This window comes from Lissotriton helveticus, chromosome 8 (assembly GCF_964261635.1).
Source record: "Lissotriton helveticus chromosome 8, aLisHel1.1, whole genome shotgun sequence".
Classification (NCBI taxonomy): Eukaryota; Metazoa; Chordata; class Amphibia; order Caudata; family Salamandridae; genus Lissotriton; species Lissotriton helveticus.
Genome location: NC_136069.1, coordinates 718610121 through 718631528, shown reverse-complemented (window position 1 = coordinate 718631528; position 21408 = coordinate 718610121). Strand labels below are relative to the sequence as shown.

Below are 21408 nucleotides of genomic sequence, written 5' to 3'. Positions count from 1 at the left end.
AAGAAGTCTAGTGGCCGTGATTTAAGTGATTTTGTGTTTTCCCATATCAATAGCAACTGCTCATATTTGCAAAAGCTCATGTCTCCGCCCACTCTACTACTTGAGCTTTTTTGGCATTAACCACGGTAAGACTGAAGAGGGATGCTTCTTTCCCAGTTGAAAACAATAAAACTAACTCGTCGATTTAAAACTGGATACGTACGGTAGTAAACGACATCGTGCCAGGCTCACAAAGGGAAATGTACCGTCAGGTGCGTCTGCTCTTCACGGGCCCCAGCTTCCCTGCTCAACAGCAGGAGCACGCATGGGATGGGGAAACGCCCCCTTCCATTAAAGCATCATCGCGCGACAAACACGTCCAGTGAGTCACTTCCTAGGTCTGCGCAGCTTGGTTTCAAGGTGGCCCCTCAGTCGCGTTGTTAACGCGAAGCAACAGTGAGTCAAACATTAGAAAGAGCGATTTTGTTAATTACGGAGCTGTAAAGAGGCGTGCTGTCTACTGAACGTAGGCGAGCGTTGTTGGCATAGGGGCGCTGCAGCAGCCCATGAAATATAGCCGAGCTGGAGTTCAGAAGGGGAATGAGCAATAAAGCTGCCTTTCAATTTTGTCTTTATCCTATTACATTTGCTGTGTGCTCAAAGCAAATGTCTTCTGAGAAATTGCTGCTTATTGCTTTAACATTGAGATTGGCGTTACTTTTCGTTTTCTGACTGCAAGGTGAGAGAATTTATTTAGGTGAACTATGTGCCAATCTTGCTGGGAGTACAAAGCATAGATGTAGTACCTTTCTGTTTTTTTACGCAAACTTATAATATTTAAAGGAAAGGCTGTAGGATGTCAATTTGTCTCTGATTCCCAATTGGAGTTCCATTTCCTCCACTTATTATTGAGAGCAGCAGGGTCATTGTGTTTTCTCTCGTACTGGCCTTTACAAACTTGTATATAAGCTTTTACTCACCTTGTATATATCGCGCACTCATTGTGTCACTTACTTCACCATGTCACTTAATCACAACTCACCTTAAACTTTCGCAGTGTTGGTAGCCGCCTATGCTACAAGGAATTACGTGTATATGGGTGCAAGTATAAATTATGCAATTTATATCAAAATATCTTATCACCCAGCAAACCTTATTCACTTGTGGTTACTGTATCCTTGTTGCTTTTTAATGTGTTCCTTGGGCATTTGTCTGTAGAGTGAAATAATTTGTCCTCTGTAGATTCAATTGTAATGTGAAGCAATATTGTGGTCATACCCGACTGAACCACTGTACTTATTTGCAATTTATAGCCAGGTTCTGAGGGACACGGGGTCACCTCATTGTTTTCTTACCACAGCAAGACCGGGCCTGCACAATGGAGGAGAGGGCAGACGACGCAGAAGGATGCTCACGCAGAAACAATGTTCTCGTAGTAGGTCTTTCTGAGAGCGCATAGGGCCAGGGCACAGAGGCCTATCTTGAGCCATGGTCCGACAGCATCATACCTGCTTCTGCCCTCTCGCCCTTTTTCTCGATCAAGCAGGCACACTGGGTGCAGTCGCTGCAATCTCCCCAATCTCTGGTACCCTTACCAGACCACTTGTGGTCCGTCTTCTCTATTACAAAGAGCGCAACCTTATACTTTGTGTAGCCCGGAAGCCATACAGCTGGTATTGGACAATATGAGAGTGATGATCTTCTCTAATTACACACTGGTAGTCCTGCGCCACGGGCACACTTTCCTTGAAGTTAAATGCAGACTAAGGGCCTCTAACCTCAACAAGTACTCCCTCCTGTTTCTGGCACCCCTTCGGGTCCAGGTGGATGGTATGTCACACTTCTTTACAGACCCTAAAGAGGCATGTGACAGGGCAGAAGGGTGTGGGAGCGTGGCGACCTCCTTGCCACAGATGCTAACCGTAGCCTCTTGACCCGCTGGTGGGGCCCGGCAGAGGCACAGTGGCTGACTATCCAAGAATACCTCCCAGACGCCCCATTCCCCTGATCTGGAGCAGGTTATACAGGAGACAAGAAGGATGCTGCAAACAGCTGCTGCATTTCGGGACCCCATCCAGCCCTCAGACACCGATGGAGAAGGCCCCAAGTCCACCAGCATTGAGGGCTGCCTTTCATCTGTTCTTCTCCCTCCAGGCTCTAACATGCTGCCCAGTGTAACCCCACAAACTGCAAATGATATGTTTTGAATAACACGAACAATGCTTTCCAAATAATTGGGACTTTCGTTGCCGCTGCTACATCCGCTTTGATTGCGTGGGATGCTTTTAAGACCGTGATCAGGAGTCGCTGTATTGCAGAAGTGGTTGGGGTGCGTAGAACACTGGTAGGTGAGGTAGAGGCTCAAGAAAAGGTGCTTCGGAATCTTGACCAACGAAAACCAGGAAACCCTGCTCTTAAGTATCCATTGCTTGAGGCAAAATAATTACTTGCAGCCTGAGTTGAGAGATTACGCTGCTTTGATTACAGGGAATATCTGGCTCGTGCTCATGCAGAGAGTGATAAAACAAGTTCTCTTTTAGCGTGGCTTATTAACCCAAATATAGAATGTCTTTGACAATGGAAATACACACTGACACAGAAGAACCTTTATATAGCCAAGCCACCATCAACGCTAGATTTCGAGAGTTCTATACATTCCTCTATGCCACAGAGCCCAGTCCATAACTGCAAGACATTGAGGGTTTTCTGTACCTGAGTCGTCTGTAGGTACTTTCACGGGACGATGCAGTTGATTTGGGGGGATATAGTACTATACAAGAAGTTAGAGCTGCCATTAAAAACCTGGTGCATGGTGAGGTTCCTGGAGTTGGCGGCTTGCCACTGGAGTACTTTGCTGCATATAGTGACAGCTTGGCACCAAAACTAGTAGAACTTTACTCTGCAGCTCTGAAGTCAGGCCACCTACCGGTGTCTCCATGTGAAGCCCTCTCCCTGGTTGCCTTTCCTTAAATGTCAGTGCTTACCGGCCTTTGTCCATGCTCAATGTGAACTATAAAATTCTTAGTCAAATTCTTGTGACTCAACTCCTGCCCCATATGCCCTCTTTAATTCATATAGATCAAGCTGCTTTTATTCCTGGGCATCATATGTCGCATAATATCCGGAGCCTCATCTCACTCGTGGACAATGACTTTTTGGATACGCGGTTGTCTGCTGTCATGGTGACTGACATTGAGAAGGCCTTTGATAGTAGGAGTTGGCAATTCTTGTATCAAGTAATGGCTCGAATGGGGTTGCGTCCTGGGTTCATTCGCTGGATCAGGCTTCTCGAACGCTCAGGTATTAACAAGCTGGCTACAGCACTGGATCCTGATCGACATTTGGCACCTGTGCAATACACTAACCAGAGTCTATATGTATTACTCTCATGCCTACGACCCACATGTCTGAATAGACCTAGTTAGCATGTCTAATCCCCAAATTGCACACACTGACTGCCTTGGCAGGACACATTAGGATCATAATCTCCAACACCTGCGCTTATGCTGGGATTACTGCCCTCCTCCCATCCCAACATGGCGCGGGCAAGCAACAGCACTGGAAGATCTACAGTTTAGGGCTTCCCTTACTGGTTGCCTATTGGATTATTTTAACATTAATTTGGACACCGCCAGCTCCTGGCTCATTGAGTGGAACACCTTCAAGGTGGCGATCAGAGGACACTGCCTGGGCAATGCTCTAAACATGTGCTGCTGGATTGACAGAGTTCTCACTGGTAGAACAGACCTTTCTCTGACTCGAGAGACAAGCACCGGCCTGTGCTGCGGACAGGGAGCACCTAGTGCTGCGTTACTAGAAAGACTACAATGCCTCAGTTATGCAGCTCACACTGCGAAGACGCACTCTGAGGCTGACAAAGCAGGAGCGCTGCTTGCATAGCTGACCTGCCAGGAGCAGCCGCGGCGGCCCATTGTGTCCATCTTTGTAGACTCTGGGTTCAACATGGACACGCAAAAAGGGAGTACACGCTATATTTATGCGGCACTATACTTAATTTTACACATCGTTGTCTAGTGCAACGGCGTAAGAGATTGAGTCCTTCCTGCCAAACATGACCCACCCTCGGACATCGCTCGAACAAAGGGAGGAACTTAATGAAGACATCACAATTTAGGAGGTTCAGGAAGCCATTCGGGCACCTGCAACTGACAAGACCCCAGGCCCAGATGGGTTATCGCTCAAATTCTATAAGGCTTACGCCACACTACTGGTCCTTAGGCTGAAAACATTATTTTGAGCACTACTATCTGGCCTCCCAACTACAACGGGTGGCGCAATGGATGGCGTATTGACAACTGGAGGACACCGCAACTGCCTCTCTCCCATGAAACCTGCCCCGCATACTGCACTTGTTTAACCCCCATGGCACAGTGTCATTGCCTCAATCCCACATAGGGCAGGTCGCATATCGATGCTTCAGAAGAAGTCTAATTTTCACCTGATCAGTATTACCTTACCGCCCCGGCGCTGCTGCTGCTTCACACACCACGGGGCGATGTGGAGACTTCTTTGCAAGAGTTGGGTCGCCGGTACAATGCGGGGCTGCATAGCTTGGGAGACCTGTACCAAGATGGTGCACTTCTCTACATGGAGGAACTAATTGCTGAAGCTGGTCTCCCCCTGGGGCAGTTTGCACCTTACACCTCCTGCAGTTGGTCGCTGGGAACCTACTGGGATGACATACATCGGGTACTAGACATGCACCTAACAATCCATTTCCTACATCTAATGGGGAAGGGTCGACACCTGACGCAATGGTAAGCCAGTTCCTTGTGCACACACGCTGCAACACCTCTAACCACACAGTATCAGCACTAGAATGCCGAATTGGGCCACTCCTGTACGGATAAAGAATGGCAGAATATCCTGGCATACCCTGCTCTAATGCCCTGCAATACTTGCTTCAGGCTCATTCAGTATTACGTACTACACAGAGCTTACCTCAACCCCCCCCCTATAAAAGCAACTGTTAACTTTCATCGCACAGACGCTGTCTGCCCCCACTGTGACACACCTGATGCCGACTTCCTTCATATGTTCTGATCATGCCAATCACTCTCCCAGTACTGGATATGAATTATAAAGCACTTAGCGTGCTGCACAGGTCACTCCGCTTTATACACCAGGGAGGTGTACCTGCTGGACTTAATACATCAAACCAAGAAAAACAAAACAGTGGCACTGTTTATAGATCTGGCTCTCCTTGCCAAATGCATAATCACACCATGGTGGAAGTCGCCCAGCCCCCCTACTCTCTCTGCCTGGGCACTCTCAATGGTGTCAATAAACAACAAGATCCACCTCTAAGAGGTTAGCTGTACGCATAGGTGTCAGAGGCATACACAGTATTTGTTGACATCACCAGGAGTACCAGCTCATTAACAGTTTTGGTCTCTCCGACGCACATTTTTTAATAATACCAGCCTATGACCAATAAAAAGTTTTTGTTACCATAAGGCCAGGTATTTTTTAACCTCACTTGTTCATTCACCCCAGACCCTACTTGCACTCACTCAAATACACCTCACATAGCACTTACAATATTCAAGTGCTCCAGCGTAGTCGCCAGTCGTAGCACGCCCTGTCCCACAGTGGGGCGGGAAGACCCCGATGATGAAACATGACACCAAGGGCCCTTTTGGTGTGTGAGGTATTTTAACAAATACTGTGTATGCCTCTGACACCTAGGCGCACAGCTAACCTCTTAGCACCTTAGCTGCGATGGAACGTCCAGCTCCAGTGCTGGACGTTCCATTGCGCAGGTACAGTTGGAACGTTCAACGGCCGACGGCAGCACTACGGAGGTAGTGGTGCCGTCGGCCGCTGGTCGTGCGCAGCACTTATGAGGCTAGAGGTGAATCTTTTTGTTTATTGATATCATTGACTGGAGGAGGGTGCATCCACCTGAGTGCTTCCTAGCACTACCTCTTCACTCCCCCTTTGGATTTTTGTTCACTCTCAATGGTGGCCTGACCCTTCACGTCCAGTCCTGTCCTGCACATCCCTGCAGTACTGGGCGTCAAAGCCACCTGCGCGTCAGGCCAGCTGTGTGTGCTGATGTGGAGACATGCGCCTCATTCTTCATTGAAGGAAGGGACCACCCTTCACGTCCAGTCCTGTCCTGCACGTCCCTGCAGTGCTGGGCCTTACATCTCAAATGACACATTTTAACATGTTAATTGGAGGCTTCCTTTCGTATTGCAGCGGAGGCTTCCTTTCGTATTGCAGCAGAGGCTCTGGGACTTTGAGGCCTGGATCCCAGGCCTGGCTCACTCGACATTGTGTCACTATACCTCCTGCATACCTCTGCAGCCTCTCTCCACTGTCCATAAGCAGGCTGTGGCTGCCACTGCTTACATCACGCAGGAGCATTTTGGCAGCTTCATGATGTTGTGCAGGAGCCCACGAGAGAGAATAAACAAACTTTTGCAATGCTAATCGATCTCGCATTTGCGAGATTTTGAGCTATTGGCATTGTAAACGACAATGCCTTTCATTTATGTGTTTAAAAAACCTGCAATAATAAAATATGTTGTAATTTACAATACCAATAGGTTAAAGTAATATAAATGCAAAACTTATTGCATTGCAAATGCTTCTTAAGATTTGTTTATTAAAATTACAAAAGACTTCACAAGCACTGTGCAGACTAAATCTAAAAAGGACTTGCCTGCCTGTACCTCTCCTCTCCAGACATATTTTTACTAGGTTGAGAGCTGAACCTTTTAAAATGGGGTCTGATGTTTCCGCCCACAGGTAGTATTGCCGAGCTATATTCCACCCCACTCCAGTCTCCCCTTTCAATACCACTTTACCATATTCTTAATGAAGGTGGGCTTCAGTACAGATTAAAAGTATTGCCAAGCTGTAACCCACGCCATCCCAGTCTCCATTTTCAGTACCGCTTCTTACTTACTTATGTCAACTACCACTCCAGGGGTATAGGTCATCAACCAGGACTCTCCAGCCATCTCTGTTCTGGGCTTTTCTTTCAATCTGACTTCAGGTGTAATCCTTCTCCTTGCAGTCAGCCTTGAGGCCTCGGCGCCAGATGTTTCTTGGCATTCCTCTTTTCCTTTTCCCTTGAGGGTTCCAGGTCAAGGCTTGCCTGCTGGTGTTTGATGTGGGCTCTTGGAGGCCGTGACCTACCAAGCCCCAGCTTATTTTCATTAAAAAAACTAAAACAAAATTACATTTTACATCATAAGTCTGACTGCAAGTCATAAATATACCGAGCAAGTTACCATAGCACAGTGTGGTGCATCTACACCTGTACCAGATCAAGCTTGTACATGAACGTGTATGTCTGTGAGTAGCTGTGATGCAGAGTCAGATGTACCTACTCATAGCGGAAGTATATAATTGCCAATCCATAAAGAGGAAACTTTTTGTTACAACAGGTGTTAGAACTAGGTTGAACCTGCATTGTAAACCAGAACCTGTGTGCAAGGGTATTTGTGTGTGTGTGTCTGCCAGGCATCGAATCCAAAGCAAGCAGGAAAAGCCTTCCCTGCCCCCACACTGTAATCGCCCCGCCCCAGGAGACACAACGCCCTTTTAAATAAGGACATTAACCTAACAAAGTTCACATCAAAAGTGAAAGAACAATGCTGCAAGTCACCGAATTTCCCATGTCACGAGTGCGATCAAAAGTGCACATTGCGCACATTTGATGCAAAACAGCAATCAACTTGAATTACTCTTAAGCAGTAATTATTTGCAGGAACCTGGGTGCAAGGGTATTTGTGTGTGTGTGTCTGCCAGGCATCAATTCCAAAGCAAGCAGGAAACGCCTTGGAAAGACTCCCAAACATGCCAGAGTCCCTCAAAAAAAGCAAACACCAGGTAAAGGCAAGGACAATAATTACAAGCGGCACCAGAAAGTAACAATCAACTAGGAAAGTGAAAGCGCGCCATGCGCACATTGTGCTCAAACGACACGAGCCGTACAAGTGCACATCACCTGTCTGGGCATGTGTACATCTCCTGTCCCCCTTCCGAAGCTAAATCGTCAACAATAGATTTCGCAAGCAAGCAGCGCATGCGCTGTGTCGCAAGGCGAGACCTAAAAAGGGCTTAGAACCAACCCAATACTTACCTAAACTTACCATTTGTTGATTCCAACATCGCTCTAATTTACTTTCCCTTCCTGCTCTGCTTTTGCTGTCCCTGCTGTGGTGTGGAGATTGAACCAAGTTCTCCTTCCGGTCACTGGCCACTGGCTACTCATTCTGCTGGTACTTTTTTTAAACCATTACTGAACAAGCACTTAATACGATTGCATGTGTTTGTCGTTTTCCTGCACCTGGTAGATTTATACAACATGAACTTGGCAAAGCAGAATTAGGGCACATAAATGAGTACTAGATGTTTTCCATGAAAGCCGCACATTACACATTTTTAAGGCTTAGGTATTATGTGATTTGCCCAGAATTACAGGATATTGAGCAGAGACTCGAACCTGCTTTACAGGATCTAATGCCAGCAGCTCTTGTGGTTATATCCCCTCTGTGACAGTGTACACCTCACTTTACTTCGCACACAACACGGTTAAAAAAAGTCATGACTTGCACAATGTGATTTACACTAAATTCTACAAATCAGATTTAATGAGACAATTATGAATGAAAAGCCGAGCAGGAGTTAAACCAGGCCCAGACATATCAATTTACACTGTACATGAGCCGTCACCGCTCAATACAATCAAGCACCAGATTCATATTTTTCAAGCTCTATTGAATAAGAAGTGATTTGCAATTCTTTATGAGATAAAAACCCCATGAAACCTTATTGTAACAGGGTGCACATTCAAACAGGAAAATCCTAGAGTGCACCATCAGAAGAAAGCGGAGAAATGTCAATGCAGACTTTCTTTTCACTAGGAGGTTTGGGTGGGATAATTCACCTGGACATCAAATCTAACTTTTCAAAACATTGACTCGAACAATGCTTAAATTCAAACAAAACTTCATTTAGTGCAATCTACTGTCAAGAGAAAGATTGACCTGCTGACCTCTCTATTTATGCAAAAAAACAGATGATGAATGGAATGCTGAAACAAATCAAACATTCACCCCTAGTCACAGATCTGAGTTTAATCCAAAAAGATGGATTTTGGCCATTGTCGCCCTAAGTTGGGAGGGTATGCCCAGACGTGGGTCCTCTGCTGGCAATGCCCCAGGATTCAAGCCAGCCTGGCTGATGAGGTGTGGTACCCTGAAACTGGTCCCGGGATGCTTATTTCTGGTCAAGGGAGGACCTGGCTTGGCAGTTCAGGCTGAACTGTTCCCATGGTGAGCAAGGTGAACACTGATTTGCATATGACTGGGTCCAAGCTGGGGTGGCATGCCGAGCAAAAAACAATGGATTAAACCCAGATTTGTGACTGGGTGAATGTTTGATTTGTTAAGCATGTTGTCCATCCTCTGTTCTTTTTGCCCTCTCTATTTCTGGCATGGGCAATCAAACCCACCCCTTCTCTCCTGAACTGACACAAACATTTCTAAAGCAACAATGGTCCCATTAATTGGTTACGTGTCAATCTAAAAACAAATTGCCAAAGCCAATAGGCAAAACCTATTGACTATGCCTATGCTTGTTAAGACTGTGACTCCAACCCCTATTTTGCACATCCTGAACTTCACTTCCAGTGATCCCAGACCAGGTCACGAGAGACCAGACTTGTCAACAATCCCACATAAGTGCAATGCACAGCTCTCCATATCACTGAGAATGAATTGGGACAGTTGTGATCCAGTTCCAATACACTTACAATAAATTATCTCCTCACTCATTCTTGTACTAATATTTTATACTGCATTTATGATCATGCCTCTGCTATAAAAAGAAAGCTTTATGTAGAAACGTATTTTCTGGCATCCACACCAGTGACCAAAAAACTCTCCAAGAGAGATCCCAGCACACTGCAGACAAGCCCCACTCGGGTAGAATAGGCACTGGATAGTATCTAACGTTGCTAAATAAATGCTAAGGTCTTTTTTTTTTACCCGAAGTGGCTTCACAGAAATCTTTGTATGTAAAGATACACTTGTAAACAAGATGAACTCACCATGCAGTGTCTTGCCATCTTTTTACACATATTTAAGTTACACATAAGTCCCTAGAATATTGTATCAAGTTGTAACCAGGACCAGTAAAATGTTACAAGTGGACTACAGCACCCATTGTGCCATCCACTACAGTGAAAATGTAAACATGACTGCAGGTCTGCCACCAGTAGCCTGGCTGTGCAGGTTTTAACTGCAAATTTGACTTGTAACAATAATACCTTTTGAAGGACCTAAACCTTTCTTTTAAATATTAATAAGACACCCCTAAGTAAGCCTTATTTCCCATAAGGAAGGGTGCACTGTATTTAAAAGTAAGACATGTAAATGTTTAATGTTAAACAGGTCTTTACAGTTAAAACACCCTTAAAGTTATTTTCACTGTGACAGGGTTGGTTTCCACAGGAAATAATATTAAATACTAATACTGCATCTCAGGAATGGGAATAGCTAGAAAAATAATTAAACAACTATTTTTAATAGTTAGCAAAACTCCAATGCAGTTGTGAAGTCAGATTGTTTCTAGACATTACGGAAAAGTAATTGTCAGAAAGTTATCTTTACCCTGCCAAATGTAATACGGGTGAATGAGGTGTGAACTTGCTCCCAGGAGCAAATAATAGGCTGATCTGAATGGGCAGGTACGACTCATCTGAACCTGACCGAATATGCAGGGGGTCCTGGGAGGATCCTTTTTGACATTGAAATGTCATGCTGTTCTTGAATGTCAAGTTACTGGCTGTCAGGTCTGCTGGGGGTTTTCATAGGACACTTGTGGTGCACTTCAAAGAGGCCTCCTCTGTCACAGGCAAATGTTAGCTGACACTTGGGCGGGGCCCTTCCTTTGTCCCACTAGCAAGTCAGGCCCCATTCCCAGTGGGCCTCTTTTGGCATTAGTGTCATAGCCTGTTTAATATGTCTGCAAGGTTTACATATAACATTTGGGGTGCACTTAAAAAGGGCAAAGCTAGGATGGCAAAACAATCCTTGTGAATACAATGTCTGGTTGCTTATAACTATGCTTTGTTCTACCAGACTTCTGGCTCTTAGGTTGTTGTGGGTACAGGGAGAGCATCAATCGGGATTTTGGTGTTAGATGTGGGAGGGCACTGCATTTCATAACACACAGAATAGGTGATGGGAGGAATGCATGCAATTTGTCTAACCACTGGCAATCGCTAGGGGTAGCATCCCAACTCATTGTTCATTTGCTCACCATGCCACCTTAGTTTGGACCCAGCAATGGGTTGGGATGCTGCAAGGAACAATTGCCAGTGGTTAGGCAAATTGCAAACATTCCTCCCAACACCTTTTGTGTGTTTGATGTACCGCCCTAAGTGGCAACGATTTGCCCAGATGTGGGTCCCGTGCTCACTGTGCCACTGAAACCAAGCTATACCTATCTGATGAGCCCTTATTAGGGCAAAACCAGCCCTAGGTTGCTTGTGTTTTAGTTCGGGAGGACCTGGCCTTGCATTTCTGTCTGGACTGTTCCCATGAGAGGCAGGATCAAGGCTGATTTGCACATGGCTGGGACAAAATTGAGTTGGAATGGTGAGCAAAAGAACGATGGAGTGGTATGCAACCCTGAGCGATTGCCAGTGGTTAGACACATTGCAAGCATTCCTCCAATCACCTTTATTGTGTGTTTAAGGACACTAGGATTACCACAGTACACACCCATTGCGCAACCTTAGCCCTATAAGCCCAAGTTTAGTGTGGATAAAGACTTCGAACCATCGTGAAAATGCTCAACGTGGATAGGGTTAGCCAGGGATTGTTTACCCTATTTGTTTAGGCGTCCTCATTAGCTTCTGCCAGGCTTATATGTGGCACCTCTAGGTACCCCTTTAGAATACTTCTGGGCCTGTAGAAGATAAGACGACTGAACCTGTTGTCTGGGACCTGAGAAGAGCCTAGAAGTCTTTACCCTGCGCACTCACTAGTACCCATGACAAAGAAGTGTACTCCAAGGGTCATAAGACTGACTTTCATTTAAAGCCAAAAGGGCACAACAAGCTACAAGAAGCCTTTTTTCTGCAACTGACCAGTGGCAACTGGAAGGACCCTCGTGTTGGTCTCTGTCTGTCACCCTGTGAGCCTCTAAGTGCCTCCCCTGCAGTCCTGCTGGGCTTTAGAAGAGCAGTCATGTGGCAGGTAGGACTTAAAGGACTGAAATCAGAAGGAAAAATCTTTAACTAAGACAAACCTGATTAGTGTACACACCCGAGCTCCATTAATGTCAGTATGAAATTGCACCTAGGTCCTGTTTTACTGTGACCATTGACTATTACTGGCACTTTGTACTTCTGGGTGCTATTTCTACTTTAAAAGTTTAACATTTTATATTTTATATCTTCAGTTTAACTTATTGGATTTTTGTAGTTTGGGTGACATTTTGTTTATTACATTTTACTCTACTCTAATACTTTGTTTTGGGATTTTTACTTTTTTGCATTGATTACTGTTTTAGTACTCCATAAATACTTTACACCTTGCATCCACGTTAAGCCTGGCCCCTCTATGCAATAGCTAACATATGGTAGAGATTCTGAGCTCAGTTAGTGGTTCATCCTTACAAGGATTGTGGTTATTAGTTGAGGTAGGTAAAAACCATCCTCAACTAATAACCCAATTTCCTAAAAAGCCATTCCCAAAAAATCACAAAATCTCACATTCAAGGTGCAGCTGACTTTACAAAGCATATTGAAGGGATGACATTTAACTGAGAACGCCAAATTTGGTCTCAGTAGTTGTAGTTTCCCTCTACACAAATATCCCCTAGGAAAAAGCTTTGGAAATCATTAGGCTTTTGCTTGACAAAAGAAAAAGACCTCACCAAGTACCATCAAATTTATTCCAACCTTGGCCAAGATTGCACTGACAATGATTTTTTCCAATTTGATGGTAACTACTACTTACAAACCAAGAGTAGTGCAATGATTTCCCTTCACACCGGAGATGGCAATTCTCTATGTGGTAGAATTGGAAGAATTCATTTTCAACAATAATCCAGTTGCTTATATGCTAACCATTTGGTACCAATGTAAATATATATTCTGTATATGGACTGCAAACTCAAATGAACAGTACGTCAATTCACACATTGGCTGCATGACGTCTCCAGATATCAAATGTAACATGACCACTGACCATACAAAAATCAAAGTCCTAAATGTTTCAGTAAACGGAGAACACAGGCACCTAATAATCACACTGTATACAAAATTGACCGTAGGCAACAATCTGCCATGGTAGGATAGTTTCCACCCAAAAAGTTTGGCAGACAACTTAACTTATGCCCTCTTTTTGATGATCCATAAAAATTGCTCAAGTAAAGAAAGGTGTTTCATACATTCAGAACGTCTATAAGAAAAACTGCCCGAGAATGGATATCTGACGAAACTATTGAAACATGCATGAAAAGAGCCAGGTTCACCACTCACGATTATACTTGATAAAAGATAAAGAAAAACAACAGGCCATGGTGTGTGTCACTAGCTTCAGTCCTTCACTGAATCAGTTAAAAAAAAGCTCAAGAACCAAAATTGACATATTAAATCCACTTTGAAAACGTCTATATTGCTCTACCAAACTTCACTATAAATAAAAAAGAGAAATAGTATCAAAGACCACCAGTGAGGACCGTATAACATCAAAAAGGGAGTGAAGAGGTGGTGCTCAACGGCACCTGAGTGGGCGCATCCTCCTCTACTGAAAGTAGCTTTTATCAAGAAGTGGCCACCTATGGATGGAGCCTTGTGTCCAGGTGTTATTGGAATACACAATCTTTGTTAAAATACCCCTCACACACCAAAAGGGCCCTTGGTGTCATGCTTCATCATTGGGGTCTTCCCGCCCCTGCTACGGGACGGGGCAGTGCTGCAAAAAGCGACAACGCTGGAGCACCTTTTAGATGTGGGTGCTATGTGTGTGTGATGAAGATAGTGCTAGTGGGGTCAGGAGTGGTGAATGTGGTGATTTAATAAATACCTGGCCTGGTGATGAAAAAGATTATTTAATATGCACTGGCTGGTATTGTTAAAAGAAGTGGGTCGGAGAGGAGAAGCTGGTTAATGGGCTTACTCTCCTGTGTTGGTCAACATGTTTCGGGGCGTAGCCCCTTCGTCAGGACCGGGACCAGATCCCCCTGTCACTCACTAGTGTTGTACCCAACTGAATAGTGTGTGTACAAATAGGTAAGTATCAATGTGCTTTGGACTATAGTTAATAGCTATGTTAAATATTAAATATCAGCTTGATCAGTAGTTCTTATGTAATGAGCTGAAGAGAAATGTAGGCAGTGCCCCATGAGCCAGCAGGACTGAGGGGGAGGGGGGGGGGGGGGTTTGGTCTACTAGACACCAATGCAGGATATCCGACTTCCCTCGTCCGTGGCTTCCGTGGTTGTGAGGACCTACACATAACCTATCTCCCACACCCGGAGCCCATGGAATCTGAAATCTGTTTAAGGGCATCATAAATGGTGGATGTTCCCAAACAATAAAGGGCAGAGAATTTCAACACATTGGCAACAAGGATATACAGTTTTCGAATTGCAAAAGCAAGAATGTCACATATGAGGTACTATGCCCTTGCAACACACTGAACATAGGAAAAACTAATCAAGAAATGAGAAAGAGTGTTAGCCAGCAAGAATCCTGCATTTGATGCAAATTACCATGGCAGCTTTGCTTAAACACTTTATTGAATCACCCCATAATTAGAACAAAATCCAATGGACATTGTTTGATATAGTACAATCCAACCATAGAGGAGGAGGTATAGACCAACTGCTACTTAAGAACTTAGGATAATCAAATTTGATACCATTAACTCGGGTATGAATGAGCTTTCTGAAATAAAAACATAGGAATTTTCCAATTCCATCAACTAATATGCTGAATCTTCTTAAGACTGTTTTTTTTTTTACTCGTAGACATGACACTAGCCCTGTAGGTTGTCCAGTTTGGCCTGTACTCCAATCAGCCGAGCTCAGGTCACCCAAGATAACACTTCAAATGTTCAACAGATGCCATTTTCATGAAAATTCACGAACTTTACATTTTTCCTAATGAATTGAAAAACTGTTGAGAAAGTTCTCGTGCCATTTATTTTTAAGAGTGACTCTAGTTTCTATTTTGCTTAACCTGAACTACACTTACCATGATCTCAGATCAGGCCACTAGGGACAAGGGCCCACATGCATCAACATTGCCATTTGCGATTCCTTATTAGCGAAAAATAAGGATTCGCTAATAAGGAATCGCAAATGGCTATGCATGAAGAAATCACTAAAAAAATAGCGATTTCTTAAAATTCCTTAATTGCGACTCGCAAATTGCGAATCGCAATTAAGGAATACCTCCCCATTCACTCCTATGGGCCTAAAGGCCCATGGGAATGAATGGGAAGACATTCTCAATTTGCGATTCTCGATTAGAGAATCGCAAATTGAGAATGCAATTTCAAGGGTGCCAGGGTGTCAAAAGGACACCCTGTTGCACCCCTGAAATCTGCCTATAAGTACATATTGCACACGCATATGCCCCAAGGGCATGTGTGTGTGTAAAATGGAACTTTGAAAAATTGACTTTAGTGCATTTTTCAAAGTTTTTGTAAATTACCATGAAGGTCAACTTCATGGTAATTTGCTCCCCCTATTAGCGAAATCGCTAATTTTTTTATTTTGATGCATTGCAATTTAAGTAATCGCAATTTTGCGATTACTAACATAGCGAAAAGTACAACAATTATGATGCATCCCAAAAGTTCAAATTGCATTCGCAAACGGCCGATTTTTGCAATTCGCACCATTTGCGAATGCAATTTTCAATGATGCATGTGCCCCAAGGTGTGTAAACATTCACATTAAAGGCCTATCTGTGGAACTAAACTACACTTTGCATGATTGCAGATTAGGTCACGAGAAACATGATTGTAAACAATCCCAGTAAGATGCAATCCGTGGCACTCCACATCACTCAGACTGAATTGGGACAGTTGTGATCTAATTGCCATACATATTTAGTTTAAGAGTTCAATAAATTACTGGCTTGTACATTATGGTATGGATCCATGAAAGTACATTTTCCATCATGCCTTCGTTAGATGAAGAAGGCTTCATAGACAAACACTGTTCCAGCATCTGCACCAGTGACTGAAAAGAACTCCCTCTTAGGCTTATCCGGCAAACTACAAGTAGGCCCAATTGAGGTAGAATAGGTACAGGATGCTGTTGTATCTCATTAGCAGACTAAGCGCTAATTACATTTTGTTACCCACAGCAACCTCAAAGAAATCTTTGTGAGCAAAGATAGACTTGTAAACTTACAAACATCTGCTATGTAAACCCCCTATGTAATAATCAATACTTTTTTTTTAGTTCAACTAAATATGAAATACTCCAGCAAGGTACGTACTCCCGGCACAAGTTGACTGCATTTCACGTTTGTGTCAAGTCAAGAATAACTTTATTTTGGTTCAGAGAACCATATAAGTTTCACAATAAAATATTCACAATTCATAAAACACCCACAAAGAAATGTTAACAAAAATCATAAAATTTCAAAGACAATTAAAAAACATTGTTTTGGAAATACAATTGGAATAACAAAGTTACATCCTGATGATCCTATGCCAATTTCACTCATAACGCTTTCTAATCATGATGGCCCCTTTATAAAGTTTGCTACAGTGACACAGATGTCAGAGGAGGACAATGTATGCAAGTAATTAAAACCATCGTTATATGAGCAAGGACGAATATTCCTTAATAATTCGTGGCACTTTTTGCTGAACTTTAATTATTTCTCACAATTTGTGCCCAAAAGACACAGGTAAATCCTCTCACGACTACTCCATAAGTATTTTTGAAAGATTTTCCATTAAACTTGAGTCATTTTCAAGGCTCCCTTTTTCTTCTCTCTGCTGGCCCCTTTCCACTGTGTCACACCCCTTTTTATTCTGAAGCGGTAACACTGTAAAAAGAGCAAAGTAAGACCCTAGTTTTTCCTCCCCTCCAGATGCATCACACCCAGCCGTACAATCAGCACAAGGTTTTTCCAATTCCAATAAACTACGAAGAGTGGTCCTAGAATACAATGCATCCACACCCTTGAAACAAGGCAGTAGTAGTGGGGTAGAATTAGTTCAGATCATAAACCAGCCATAGCCCCATGCAGCATATCAACTGCCGGGCTGTTGGCACAATTTTTCCTGTTTTCCAAAATGTAATTTGGGTATACAAAACCTACCAGGCATAGTGTGTTGAATAGATGAATTTATTATGAAAAGGTTGCAGTTTACAATTGCGGATAATGCTTTTTTCCCTCCATTTCCACTCACCATTCTCCTACTGGTAAAGACTCTAAATGTTGCTTTTACTTGTGTTTGAAGCATGGGAGAATGGTATTGGTTAGAAATTAAAGCAATATTCTCACATTTTTTCAAAAAAGTATATTGTATGTATATTAAAAAACAATTAAATACGCATTTGTAAGAAATTGTGTGTTCATTTGATCAGTTGATACAAAAGATTTACCCTGGCTGTACACACAATTTATAGAAATGACAGCAGGAGATGCATTCTTTAATGTACTTTGTTCACGTGGACCAGCCTCTTCTCTGCTTAATAAGAACACAATCCAATTTTTTGTAAGGCAGTGGCTCAGCTCGATCCTTGCTCAGCCTTGCATCACTAGAAAATGTTCTCGCCCCAGCACTGCCATGAGTATCAGTTCACTAGTGTGCCTGGGCAGTAATCTTAGCCCGCTGGGTGTGGAGTCCTGTGATAATACCATGGGGAAGAAGTAGTAGGTGGTAAACCCTAAATCTAAGTCTGGCCCTACAGATACGACTATCGACACTCTTTTAGCTAGAGCTGTGGGTGTTATCTCAAAGGAAATTGCCTGGGCAGAGCATTTTTTGTCCTTGGATCATGCAGGAATCACAACTATGCAATCACCATTACTTATTGTCGGTAGCATTGACGCGCTGAGGGCTTCTGTAGGCCCTTTGGATGAGGGGAGACGTCTGTCACTACTTCTGCCATTGGGGCCCAGCTGTCTCCAAGCAATTGTACTCCTGCTGCTAAAAGCAAATGCAAGTTTTGGCACCTGACCCTCAGACCGAAGACCAGGCATGATTCCAGGGTGGGCAGCCTGCCTCCTCTAACAGGAAACTATCCAGATTTTAATGATGTTCTAGCTTGATCACCCTTAATGTCTAAATTAGCCGTTATTATAAATGACCGCCTGGCCCCAATCAAGCAGAGACTTCACAAGCTTGCTGATGAGGTCAGCAAAATCTTTAAGTTTCATCTTCACTTGACGCCTCCTTCTACTGACCGGGCTCCGGACGTTACAACATGGTCAGTACCCATACTGGCTTACACTGCCCTGATCCTCCTCTGCCTAATTGACAAGCAGTGAATCCATCTGTACATCCTACTGGCACCAGCTTCTTACAGCGTGTAAATGGGGCCATAGTTATGAGGATGCTGACCCTCCCGCGGTTGTTGGAGTAGCTCCACAACTACTAAGAGCGTGGTTGTGACTTGCCTCCGGCAGCTACACCAAATGTAGTGGAGCTGGGAAATGGTCCCTCTTGTCACGTGGGATAAGCAAATCTTTTGCCCAGTTAAAAAGCAAGGGGACCCGTGCTCGCTATCCACTGGATTCAAGCTAGCCTGGCTGATGAGGGGTGATACCCCAACACCACTCCCAGGATGCTTGTTTTCCAGTCCATGGAGGACCTGGCCTGGGAGTTCAGGCTGGACTGTTCCCATGGGTATCAGGGTCAAGACTGATTTGTATATATGCCTGGGTCCAAAGAGGGGAGGCATGGTGAGCAAAAAAAAAAACAGATGGACTTAACCCAGATCTGTGACTGGGGTGAATGTTTGTCAATGTTAAGCATTCCCTCCATCATCTTTTTGTGTTGCTAGACTCATTGGTTCGGCCTTCACTCTAATCTTGGCCCACACATTTACGAACAGAGTCAACTGGTTGGGGAAGGCTGCTCAAGCTTATGAGGGGAATTCGGTGGTGGTGGTGAACTTTAAATCGACCTCCGGTTGCTGTGCATGTTCTGATGGCAATCAGCGCACAGAGATGCAGCCTTCCATCCTTTATTCAAGCCATCCCATCTGGGGCTTTTTTTTTTTTACAGGCCAGAGATGTCGGTGTTGCCTCACGGGCTCCATCGAGGAATCAGGGCCTCAGCCACCTATGAATTTCTCAGGTACTTCTTCTTTGGAGACTGTGAACCATTTTACCCCTCTGAGTACCCTGGATTCCTGCGATTGACTGGCTCATTAAATTCATCTGGTGAACTTGTTCTGTTTCTCTTGTAGCAGTTCCCCGTTCCCCACGGAGGGCAGGCATAAAAAATTAATACAAATGGTATAGACTTGCAGGTCTAGCAACTAAAATAATCTACTCAAATTAATTATATTGCTCTTGACCCATAAACTAGTTTCAAGTTATGTGATCCTGGGCCAATATTTGAATTCACTGAGGGCCAGATGTATGAAGCTCAAATGAGTTCGCAAACGCCGAAATTCGGCGTTTGCAAACTCATTTGAGAAAAATGGTGTGTATGTAGCAATTTTCAGTGCAAAATAAGGAATCGCAAATTTGTGATTCCTTATTTTGCGATTGCATTTAAGGAATCGCAATATTTGCGATTCCTTAAATGCAATGTATGAAGCAAAAAAGAATTGCTAATTGTCACTAAGGAATCGCAAATTACCACCAACTTCAAGTTGGTGGTAATTTGCGAATTTCTTGAAAAATGCCCATTTTTGCATTTGTTAAAGTGCCATGTGATGCACATACATGCCCTTAGGGCATGTATGTGCACCACATGTGCACCTATGCTCATTTCAGGGGTGCAACAGGGTGTCCTTTGGACACCCCTGCACCCTTCAAATTATTCTCAATTTGCGATTAGCAAATTGCGAATCGCAAATTGAGAATAATTTCACATTTATTCCTATGGGCCTCCTGGCCCATAGAAATGAATGGGAAATTATTCCTCAATTGCGATTAGCAATTTGCTAATCACAATTAAGGAATTTTAAGAAATCGCTAAAAATAGCGAATTTCTACATACATGCCATTTTGCAATTCTCAAATAGCGATTCCTTAAAAATCGCTATTTGAGAATCGCAAAAGTGTATCTTGATACATCTGGCCCTGAGTTGCATATGAGAGCACCTTCAAATACGCAAGTTCAGCATGTCGGCTGTACAAAAAACACTTTTGTTTGATTTAATCGACTAAACATTTGCTCCACATATAATTCAAATCTAGCCACATATAGGATATGCATGACCGTTGACTTGCCTCTTAGTTCATTAACCACATTGTCATCGAGGCAGGAATATTTCTCAAGTCATGTTTAAAAACTATCACTGTTACTAAATAGATACCTGAAGCATGAACTGAGAGCACCTTTATTTGCAATCAGCAGAATTTCCAATGAAATGGCCACAACATTTCTCCCTGATATGGTTTTACTGATAAAACTGCATAGTGTACAATGTTTGGAAATCGAGTTTCAGCAAATATTTGCAATATGCACATTACCAAGTAAAGTGTTGTGATTGTTTTGCTCCTATTTAAATCTTTGTCTACATTACATTTCTGAATTACAATTCTTTTTTCTTTTTGAACACCTGATATATTTTTAAATACTTGTACTATTCATTTACAAACTGGTTAAATGTTGTGTGTTAAAAAAAAAACCAGACATATTGCAGCCTTTTGTTTCACAATGGTTGTCAGACAGCTCACTTGGCAAAAACCTCTAACTGTAATTAGAAAAAGAAAAGTAAACACCATTTTCTAGGAGAGATTAACAATTAGTAAAAAGACAAACTGACATTTAACCTCTCTCCATGAATAGTTGGCAAATGTGTCAAGATAAGAACAAGACTTTTTGCTTGTTTACTTTCTGTAAGAACAGAACACCTGTTGTTCCATCTTAAGTTCACTCAGCCAGAAGGAACAACAAGCATTTGCAATGCAATAGGTCTCGCATTAGGAAAGTTTGAGCTATTGGTATTGTAAATTACACATTTTTTATTTATGTGCTGGTTTTGAAAATACCAAAATTAATAGCTTTGTCGTTTACAATGCCAATAGTTTTAACTTTCGCAAATGTGACACCTATAGCATTTGTAAAGCAATATGTGTTGTATTTACGTTACTTAGATGTATTGATATTACAAATAACAATGGCTTTTATTTTTTTAAATAATTATTCCTTAAATAAAAGTTATTGTAATTTATAATGGCAATAGCTTAAACTTTTGTAAATAACTTTTGTGAAGATT

At 43.1% G+C, this 21408-nt stretch overlaps 1 protein-coding gene across 2 annotated transcripts in view; it reads right to left on the bottom strand.

The window, feature by feature from the left end:
- The window catches only part of TEX30 (testis expressed 30), a 232775-nt gene that overhangs the window by 173167 nt on the left and 38200 nt on the right, over positions 1-21408 (bottom strand). The window contains exon 1 of one of the 2 annotated variants that reach the window (XM_078657505.1): positions 203-336. The exons of the other annotated variant lie outside the window; for it this stretch is intronic. Within the exon in view, the coding sequence (XP_078513631.1) occupies positions 203-217 (15 nt within the window). The 5' untranslated portion in view covers positions 218-336. Of the gene's footprint in view, positions 1-202; positions 337-21408 lie in introns of those variants that run through there. 2 annotated transcript variants of the gene reach the window in all.